Source organism: Setaria italica, chromosome II, assembly GCF_000263155.2.
Source record: "Setaria italica strain Yugu1 chromosome II, Setaria_italica_v2.0, whole genome shotgun sequence".
Lineage (NCBI taxonomy): Eukaryota > Viridiplantae > Streptophyta > Magnoliopsida > Poales > Poaceae > Setaria > Setaria italica.
Window position 1 is genome coordinate 18,737,204 of NC_028451.1, and position 11,408 is coordinate 18,748,611.

At 42.5% G+C, this 11,408-nt stretch overlaps 1 protein-coding gene across 1 annotated transcript; it reads right to left on the minus strand.

The window, feature by feature from the left end:
- Positions 1-4,989: 4,989 nt before the first annotated feature.
- Positions 4,990-10,101, minus strand: LOC101782755. The gene is made up of 6 exons (XM_004956279.3): positions 9,787-10,101; positions 8,528-8,770; positions 7,567-7,740; positions 7,238-7,344; positions 6,683-7,005; positions 4,990-6,218 (listed from the first exon to the last, which is right to left on the minus strand). The coding sequence occupies exons 1-6, from the start codon at positions 9,919-9,921 to the stop codon at positions 5,641-5,643; spliced, it is 1,560 nt and encodes a 519-aa protein (XP_004956336.1). The 5' UTR covers positions 9,922-10,101; the 3' UTR covers positions 4,990-5,640.
- Positions 10,102-11,408: the final 1,307 nt, after the last annotated feature.

Here is an 11,408-nt window from a genome sequence, read left to right on the forward strand (position 1 = left end):
CTCAAGAAGATCCACTCCAAAGGTGCCCCTACGGAACAACTGGTTCACCACAACCTAAGGAAAAAGAAGAAGGAATGTCTTGGTTGTGGTGAGGAGGGACATTACATTGAGTATTGTCCGTTGATGGAGAAGATATGCAAGCAAAGAAAGAAAGAAAGGAAGAAGGAGAAGAAGGCAAGCAAGAAGAAGGCCTTCACAAGCCTTGCAAAGGGTGTGTTTGATATGACAAGCTCAAGTGATGAATAAAGCCACCGCAAGCCACGTGCCTTCTTATCATCATCAAGATCATCGCACATTTGCCTAATGGCAAAAGGTATGAAAAATAGCGATGTAAGTGATGATGACTCCTTCCCTTCCATTCATGAGCTTGCGGATCTTGTTCGTATTCAAGAGGTAGCAATAACAAAACTTCTTACTAAACACAAGGAACTCAAAGAAAAATTGGCTAGCTCATCATCGAATTATAAAGAATTGGCTGAAAGGTTTGATGATGTCATTGACCAAAATGATGAGCTAACTAAGAAAATTGAGGTCCTTGAACAAACTAAAACTACCTCTAACAAGGCATCCACATCCTTTCAAAGAAAATCTAAAAGGGATGCCTCTATTTCTTGCGTTGATTTAATTGATAAATCTTGCTCACCATCTTGCAATGAGACTTGTGCCAAGAATGTTGTTGTAGAAGTATGTGATGATCTCATTGCTCAAGAGCATGATGAGCTCAAGCGAGAAGTGGAAAGGCTCATGAAGGACTTGACAAGGCTCAAGGGCAAGGAGAAGACAAATGAGAGCAAGAAACAACCTTCTCAAGATAACCGTCCCAAGATGGTGAAGAAGCTTGAGAAAGGTGCAACCGTTACTTGTTGCACATGCCATCAAGAAGGCCACAAGTCCTATGAGTGCAAGAACAAGAAGAAGAGGGAAGAAAAGAAGTAGAAGTTCAACTCCAACACCAAGCCTTACTTGAAGGTTGACAAGAAGAAGAGCGCACCCTACCTCCTCAAGAAGAAAGATGACAAGGTGATGGCTCACTTGATCAACAAGCAAGGCAAGGGGTGGAACCAACCTATTTGGGTTCCCAAGAAAATTTTCACTACCATGAAGGGCTCCAAGAAGGTTTGGGTTCCAAAGGTGACTTAGAGTCCGTGGGAGTCGGGAGGATTTGGAGACTTGGCCACAAGAGAAGAGCATTTCAAGCAAGAGCCAAGTTAATCACGATTTAAAGTAAGTTGCAAATCATTGGTGAATCCAATACCCAAATCCTCCAAAGGTAATTAGGTAACTAGATGTCCTTTCATACTCTTTCAATTAGCATCTAGTTCCTATGATTGTCTAGGATTGCATGAGCATATATGAATTCCTTTGCATTTCTTAGTGTGAAATTTCATATGGTAGGTTGCTTGTGCTTCTCTCTAACCCATGAGCAACCTACATGGTTTATTAGTTGTAGGAAAATAGCACTAGTGCTTATTTCATATCTTATGTGCCAAGTCCAAGTCATAAGATAACTTTCCAATGTTGTTATTGACTAGTGCATGTCTCTCACAAGTAATTCAAATACTTGTATGCACATATTTATGGGGAGTTATGTTATGGTTTCTGATTTTAAGACTAACATTGTTTGCAAGCTTATCATGTCTATAGTCTCATGTTTCCATCCACTATATGTTTGCACACACTTAGGGGGAGCTTAGTCTATGTTATGTGAGTTTCATGTTCATGATCTTATTTGCCTTCCACACCACAAAGATCATTATCTATGAAACTATCCCTTGTGCTTTTAATGTCTTCCTTTTTCAATGTTTGACACCAAAGGAGGAGAATTTTAGCAATCAAAGCAAGTAGACCTTGAAGGGGGAGCTGCCCTCAAGGGGGAGCATGCAAGAAAGCAAAAACCTCAAGTCTACGGGAGATTGTACATTTCAAGCTTGGGGGAGATTGCAAGAATTTTGTCCAAGAAAGGGAGAAAAGTGGCATTGGAATAAGGGGGAGCCTTATGTCCATTATGACCACATGAGGGGGATTTCAAATTGGTTTTCAAATTGGTAAGAGCAATGTATGGTTTAATTCAATTTGGTATTGATTGCATATTTCAATTAGCATATGTTCCTTCTCTTGCATTGCATCCAAGCAAGTAGTTATATTTAATTTCCCTATTATTGCTTGCTTTGGTTGTGTTGGCATCAATCACAAAAAAGGGGGAGATTGTAAGCAAAATGGTCCTAGGCCATTAATAATTTTGGTGATTGTGTGTCAACACTAACCTATGGAGCTAACAATGTTTGTGAGTATACAAGGTTTAGTCACATGGATGCAAGGTAATAGACTTGGGTGATCAAACACATCAAAACAAAAGGTCAATAGGACATGTACAAGACCCTAAAAGACCTTAAAGCAACCCAAGACATCATAAAAGAGAAGCCGGGACAAAGATACACGAAGAAATGAAGCCAAACGATGAAGATTCATCACAATCGCAATATCAGAGTATTAATTGGTGATCACAGTTGCAATATCAGAGTATAAGTCGGTGATGTCAGATTATTAGTCGATGATCATAGGATGATACGGTGATAGCCATGAAGGGAGCATATTATGAATCAGTGATTGGCAAGGTTTGAAGTTAACACGCATCATAGGATGATACGGTGATCACAGTCGCAATCATAGTATGAATCGGTGTGATTAGCTCAGCTCAGCATCGGCTCAAATTCGGCTCTGGAAGTTTTTATGCATACACCAAATGATACGGTGATCACAGTAGCAATATCATAGTATGAATCGGTGATCACTGATTTATACGCTGATGGCTATGAAGGGGTCATAATATAAGTCGGTGATTATTGTTTTTGTGACTGTCGGAGCAATGGCTAGTTTCTTGGCTTGAGGCTATAAATACCCCTTTGCCCAGCCATTTCAAAGGTGTTAGAACTTGGAGAAGCTATAGGCTTGGTTCTCACATACACACAAGTGCTCTAGCCACGAAAGTGCTCAAGAGAGGATTAAGGCAATTTGCATAAAGCTTAGGTCTTGATTAGTGCTAGTTTAGGCCTACTAGCGCATTGTTTTAGGGTTTAGCCTAGAGTTACGCGAGGTTGTTGACCTCCTTTGTATCGGTGCTTGCGTGCACTAAGAGTTATAAATCTGCAGCTTGTAAGTCTTCCGAGACTCTCCAACTGTGTTTATGGAGTGGCCGCTGGTGCTAGTGAGAGGGAGGAGAGGCCCTCAGCGTTTTGCTGAAGCTCTACCAAGTGAAGAGCGCCGGGAGAGTCTAGGCAAAGACCCACTTGCATGTGGTGAAGACCCGTGGGCTACCTATGGAGTTAATTGACCGTGGAGTTTATGCCCTTGCGCGGGCATTCCCTTTGAGAGAAGCTCCAACAACAAGGACTAGTGGAAAGCTTTGCTTTCCGATACCTCGTTAAAAATCACCGTGTTGCCATGCCAGGAGTTTGCTTTCTCTACCTCATTTACACATTTCTGATTGCACCTGCTTTCCGTGTTTAACTTTTCTAGAATTGTCATGTGTAGTTTATAGGATTGCAACTTAGGTTGTAAAACTCTTTTATGGTAGAGATAGAAACACATAAAAAAACCTAGTGGACATCTAGATAGAGATTGAAATATGTTTTTATATGTTCTTGGAGCCTTAGATTTTAGAACACCTAATTCACCCCCTCTTAGGGTGTCATGTCCCTTCAATCTGGATAGCAAAAATCAAGATAATTCACATGTAAACACCGACTTAAACCTACAAATGTCCCATCCTAAGATCAAGACCAAACTGAAACCAACAAAAGTCTGATCTTAAGATCGATTCTGAACACTACTTTAAAACTTTAAAACAGGACACACCTGTAAATCAGAGGACTTTTCCATGTACAATTCTACTGTAATTAATCAACAAATTGGCAAGCTACTGGAATTACTGAATTGAGATGGGAATGGAAGGATCACAAACCTCTCTTTCCTGCTTGCAATGGCCTCAAGCCTAGTGCCTGCAGTTGTGTGCCGTGCTGTGCCTCCCTCCCTTCTGCTCACCATGCTGCGCCACGTCTCCCTCCCTCACTTGCCGCGCCGCACCTCCCACCTGATCGCCGCACCTTCCTCCCCCTCTCCCACTTGCCATGCCATGCCTCCGTCCCTCCCTCCCTCCTTGCCGCGCCTCCCTCCCTCGTACCAGTGGAAAAGTGAGCGAGATTTCTCGTACCGCGGGGGGTGGGATTTTCCGCGGTTACCTACCGTACCGTGCGGTCACCGCGGTCCCAAATGAGGCCACAACCTTCATCACCACTTTGACAACATGCAAAGTATCATTACCATCTTCACCACAAGCTCTGGACAAGTATCATTACATTGTCAAAGCTAAAGCTAAAAAGCGAAGCTTTGAAGTTGAAGTCAAGAAACAGAAGATGAAGAGAGAATCAAAGTCAAGTGATGAAACGTATGCGGTGCCAAAGTTAAAGTTGTAGCTAGGCATTTCCATATGAATTCAGCTACTTTGTTTTGTTGTAACAGCCAAACCAAAGTAGTTGAGGGACTACTGTTGGGGAAATGGCCCAGCTATTAAGCTAAAGGGCAGCCAATGTAAAGGTCTAAGGGCCTAGTTGTAAACATTGTACACACAAGGGCCTAAAGACTAATTGCCACACCTTTTTTCTTCTCTATACAAAGGGCCCATGGGGTCAAGATGAGGGGATTCACATGAAGTACTCCCAAACTTCTCCCTAAGTTGTGACTTCTCCATTAGTTCTCTTTTCTCTAGCGGAGTCAAATTCCCAACATGCAGCAACACACAAGCATGTTTGCTAGTCAGTAATACATAAACATACATGTTATTTCTTTACATATACAAACTAGACGACCAAATCAAGTGTGTAAGAATAACAAAGACTACAATAGATTAAAAAAAAGGTAAGATCAAGATTTATGTAAATAAACATTGCGCAAAAAGTCAACAAAAACATTGCTTGAGAAGACACGTGAGGCGGCACGAACAATAATCCATTATGTAAAAAAGAAGATACATGGTGAGGGTCCACAAATAGATGAGAGGCTCCAAATCCTATCACGGATCTGAGCTAGAGCACTCTTTAATTCGTATATATACAGGGGAAACACCTCTAATTCTCCCAAAAGCTTCAAACCCTACCTCTCAAGGTGGAAAGACAAGCCACTCGGATAGGGAAGAATATCCCAATCTTAAGCAGCCATGCCCAACCCTCCCCGTGCCCATGTGGAGTCGATTAAAATGCTCCCAGGACAAACACCATATCAGTGAACGTCCTTTTAGCAACATTGGGTATCAACTTTGAGCCCAAAACAGCCTCAAATGAGCATGTGAATCTATGCCATCATCACACTTGGTATACCAAAGAAGAAAACCATATACAGCATAGAAAGCCATAGCATAAAAAGCCAACACCTGTATTGCTCTGTGGAGTCAAACAAAGGTCACCTATACTTATCCTCCTACCAATCTATTATGTACACCAAAGAAGGAAACGACAAAGGTGTCAATCACTGTTTGCCGGCAAAAATTTCTACACGGCACAATTTCGATGACCAGCTAATATGGTTGCACCGTACCCAGCCACCACTTACTCCCACGGCATACTTTTTTGCCACCTGATGCCAAACTCACAAGAAGTGAGGAAACGATGAGATGCGTGGCAGATTGGTCAGGAGATCTCCAAATGATTCTTGCCTCGGCGGCAATGGCTTGGTCAGGAGATCTCCAAATGATTCTTCCGGTGGCAATGGCTTATTGCTGCCGTCTCCTCGCACCAGAGGCACACTAGTCTGGGACTTCCTTTCATAAATCTCATTTGTACCACTGACTCCAGGGGTTGCGTGACCTGAACCTGAATCTCTCTGGATCAGGCAGCAGAGAGAGTTTACCCTTGACATAAGCATCCTTTCATCAGCTGCATTGGAAATCTGGGTGTCATTCAGGAGCTGCCTGGTTAGCTCATCAAATGATACATCACTGTTTGAACCATCGCCGTTACCCAATGAAGCAGTTACAGCATCAGTTGCAGGTAGGTTGCCTGAATACATCTGTTTGTACAAGTGGTACCCTATGTGGTTCGCAATCTCACTCTTGGACATTGAGCGGCTGATTCCTGGCACTCTGAAACCATTCCAATTCAAAATGCTTGTATGCGGTTCGCACTCAACAGAAGTACCATCTTGTTTAATCAAGTGGGCACTAGCAACTGGAACAAGAAAACAAATGGTCAGTAGGATCATTACAAAAAACGAAGCTACTTACGTAGGAAACAATATACACTACTCCCTCCGTTCCAAATTGTAGGTCATTTTGACTTTTCTAGGTACGTAAATATTATTATACATCTAGATATAGTTGTCTAGATGTATAATAATATCTATGATCCTAGAAAAGCCAAAACGACCTACAATTTCGAACGGAGAAAGTACAAAATAATTATACTTAAGCAATTTAAAAAGAGAGAAACAAAATCAAATTGGTCAGAATAGATTAATAATTTGTTTTTGAGATATAACAAGGCCTCAAGAAAACCCATATAGGTTTTGTTTAGCACTAAAATAGCTACATCATGAATAAACTACCTCTTAACTCATTACCATATATATGGACCTCAAATATCACTTCATGTTATTATGGGATGGAAAATCCACAAATGATATTGTGATTCACCTGAACTAGGGTAGTGTCCAGGCAAGACATCTGATTTTCCAGCTTGCTGTCTTACTTCAGCATCCATCCTACTGGCTGAAGACTGAGGTGATAACAATGCATTAGAGCTCTGTGGGGCTAACTGGTTGTCATCATCTTTATGCTCATATTTTTGACACTTAATATCCTCTGGTTCTTCAAATATGGAACACTTTGTCTCAAAATAAGGATTATCCACAGTAAAATCATTTTGCTGGCTTAGCGACTGCAGACGTGGGTCACAGTGAAAAAGCTTTTCCATATGCTTATTCATCATACCTTGCGGGCATTGAATAAGGTGCACCCTGAGACAAACGATATCCAAAATCCAAATTAAGCCATTAGTATAATAAACTTATATAGAAGAAACAATTTCAAGAAATTAAATCATCAATATACATCAAGACTAAACTTGTACTCATACGAACATCAAAATTTGTGAATATCAGATTTAATGAATTTCAACACAAAAAGTGTTAGATTTAATGCGTTTCAAACACATCTGCATTACTATGACATGCTTTAGTTTTTAAGTACCTGTACATCCTTGCCTGTCCACCAGTAAAATCTGAAGTTGCCTGCCATAATGTATGCTTCCTTGGTTGCGGGTTGGTTTCTTTGAAGAAAAGTGGTGGTCTAGACAACTACAAAGAACACCAACAAAAGAATAAGAACAACTTTTCATGAAAGCATGAAAAGCGTGAAGTGCATATGGGACTTGCGATCAATACTTCTGTTACTACCACTTCTAGATCCTTAGTATTCAGTACAAGATTCAATTCTATGGAGTTTCTGGCATGAATAAACGATAGCTAACTGCACAGCATGATACACTACTTATTCAATGTGTATTTAAATGGCCTTACCACAATCTCCAAGGTCCCAGGTTCATTTTCTGGACAGAACATCTTCAGTCCACAGATATCAGACCATTGTATTTCGATTTTGCTCTTGAGACCACCATCCAATACTTCCCAAACCAGTTTGTGTTTTGCAAAATAGCATTTTGCAACCAGATCTCCTTCATATCTTGAAACCCACTGTTCATATGCAGAATGTTAGACTATAGATTAAGTGACAACAGATAAAAGACAACATATAGAAGTGCCAACTATTTGCTGTTACAATGGAAGAGGCTAGGTCCACTAGACTTTCACGTGTACAACTGGCGAAAAGAAATTAAAAAAAGAGTATGAGCCGATGGATCAAAGGTCAAAAGTAAATAGCTGTCCTCTTTGAGATCCTTAAAAAAACAGGGAGTGTTATCAACTACGAGGCTCCGATGAACACACCAACAGTTATAGCTAGCTATTGCCAGTGAAATATTTCAACATAATTCACTGGGGATGAGAAAAATAAACTAGCCAATGACATGGGAAGTGACAAAGAGTTTCATAAAGTTTAGGACTTGAAATATGATGACCAAGTGAACTCAGAAAAGCAAATGTTAGTGTTCCATTGTTTTGATTCATTCATTGTAAAAAAAAAAGAACTGTTTTTTTCGCAGAATGTTGTATGCACTGCAAAAATGTACAAAGGTTTCATACAGGTAAAAGAACTTAGCACCATACCACAAAAGACAACATTCTGTATTATTGATTGTTGGAGGAATATCATACGCACTTGAAAATGTGCTGATGTTTGCACAAAAAAACATAATCTATAATCAAATACCCAAAATTATAGTATCTGCTTAAGTCTAAGCCGGCATGTGCTAATCTTAAGTGTACTAAGGTGGGTCCTGGAAAAATAAATAGAGTGACTCAAAACTGTACATGCGACAAATATACACTATGCAAGACTGATACATATAAAGATGGTACTTACCTCCCAAGATCCAATACGCAGAACTGAACCAGGGAAATTGGAAGCCTTCAGTTTCTCCGAGGCACCAGTGTTGATGGCTTGCCGAGCTTCTGTGCCCTTATTGGCCTGCGCAAGCTTCATCTGAACCAGATCCAATAGTGAGGGGCTCTTCCTCAGCCGCAGGCCAAGTGGACTAGGCTCATCAAGGAAACCTTGCTGCGAGGACTGCTGATTGGACACACTAGCACATCTGGTGCTCCATTGCTGCATAATAGCATGCCAAAATCAACAGCCTAATATTTATTTGCTGCAGAAGTTAACATTGTAATACTACTAAGATCAAAGATCAGCACATATCAATAAGATGATGTAAGCCTCAATCTGGGGCCCTGAGACGGCACTCCACTGACCGTTAGCTATGCGATGGACTTGGCAATACTAATATACTATGTAGTACTGAAACTGATTTCATGTGATGCGACCTTGATACCACTTGGGAATGTGGTTGCAAAACGAAGAAAGACGAATCTTGTGGACTCTTATCGTGAAGTGAAGAAAGTTTTGATGGATGGAGACAGCACACACCAGTAGTGTAGAGCACACTTCCAAAGTTGGAAGGTTTGTAACAGCCATGTCTAAAACCTAACTGTACTATCGATTTGATCTAAGGGTAACAGTATAATCTTGGCATGTACAGAAATCTCATCCACCAGGAAAAATTCCCATGATGGGCTCCACCATATCTTTCTATTTTACAAATATATGTGCCACTGAATAACGACATGTTTTCCACGTAGTCATCTAATACTATCATCGTAATTCTGAACGTTCATTGATAAAGTGCACCGGTTCAGGAAAACAAGAATACAAAAAAACTACTTATAAATCTCTCCAGTCTCCAGTTGCAATGATTATTCAGTATGCAAGAACCAAGACACAAAAAAGGGATTAGATCATCACTTTGTTACTGCAAGCACATATTTATTGTATTAAAGCTCCCTTGCTTGGCTGATGGCTGCTTCTCAGTAAAATAAACTTCCGGTCTCACAAAGAAATAACAAAATCCCCACCAGTACAGATTCAAGAATTATGTGGTTTCTCTACCGCGCTGCCTATGTACCGATTCAAGGGCCGACATGACTTTTGGATTTTAGGATGCACAGATACAACAAATGGAACTTTCGAGATAATCCTTTTCAATTTGCTCTTAACCAGTCCCTGTGAAGCGAGCTCCAAGGAGATGGATTCGAATCGAAGAGAACGGGAACGAGGGGACGCACCTGCTTCTGATGCCCGAATCGCGTCCTCTTGTGGAACGGCGACGCCTCCGCCGCGGCGGCAGGGCCGTCGGCTGCGTCCGCGACCTCCTCCTTGACCTCTCGCCGCAGCTTCCCAAGGTGCGGCAAGTGAACCATCACGCCCAATCAATCAATCAGCCCCTTTCACCCGTTGATGCCTATACTCGACCAAGCTGGAGGATAGGACAAAGGAAGCGGAGGAGAAGGCGGCAGCGGAAGCGGAAGGGGAAGGGAGGGAACCAAGGAATATTGTTGAGTTGGTTATACGGAGGAGTAAGGCTGTTTACGCAGCCAACGCAAGGCGGCTCCGAGCAATAAATATCTCCGAGGCGGCGGCACAATCCATTCCAATCCAGGATCGTATGTTTTGTTTTCCACGGCGGCACGTGCCAATTGGATCTGGATTAAAGGTCCGCGTGGCGCTCAACAGGAATTTACCCTTTTGTCCTCTCTCTCACTGAACCATGCTACTGCTCTCTCCTGTTAGTGACTCAACTGCAATTACATGTATTGCAGAGGACTCTCATCCCACTGGCCAACCAACTTTTTGACGTTTTACACTAAGTATCACCATCAAGTGTTACAACTTACAATCATGTGGTTTTAACGCTAAGTAAAAGCTATGTTGGTATACGAGGTAGGCTACACTAGCGCAATTCAAAAATTCTACCGCGTATAACCAGGAAGAACTGCCGTATAAGGATCACGGGATTACCACTCGACGCACTACTGGTGCGGAAGATGTAGATATGCGTCGATGCAGTGAAGACGATCACGTAGTCGTACGTAGTCGATCAACGTAGTCGTACGTAGTGGATCACGTCCAGCAGCTCCTCAGCAGCTCGTCCACGTGCAGCAAGATCGCCTCCGGTACCGCGGCTCGTCGTCGGCTCGTCGTGGCTCGTCGGCGGCTCATCGGCGTCTCGTCCAAGTGCTGCAGGCGCAACACCTCCAAGGTATCCACACGTGCAGAGAGGAAGCGTCGCAAGCCGGACTGCTAGATCCGCGAGTTGCAACAGGCGAGGGCGTGGGAGGCGCGGCAGGTGTGTTTCGCCAAAAGGTGTAAACCCTAGGGCGCCCCCACCCCTCTATTTATAGAGGTTCCTGACGGGCCTCTGTATCCGAGGCCCATTAGTAGTTCTAAACCTAATCCAACTCGGATCAGATCCGAATTGGGCTTCCAACCCCTTAAGTGTGTGACCCTATGGGTTCGGATACGCATAGACATGGCCCGAGTACTCCTACTCGGCCCAATAGTCGGTAGCGGCCTCTAGCAAGACGTGCCAACTCCTATACGCACACGAAGATCACATCAGACGAACCATCACAACATAATATACATGCTATTCCCTTTGCCTCACGATATTTGGTCTAGCTTCAAGCCGACCGCTCTTTCTCGATCCTGTGATTCGGAATCCCTTTGTAGGTTAACTCTTAACCGTACGTAGCATGGCCATGCATTTTCAGATCCGATCACTCGAGGGGCCCAGAGATATCACTCTCAATCAGAGAGGGGCAAATCCCATCTTGATTGACCATGTCTCATAACATGCTTCTTGACAAACCCGAAAACTACCTTTATAACTACCCTGTTACGGCGTAGC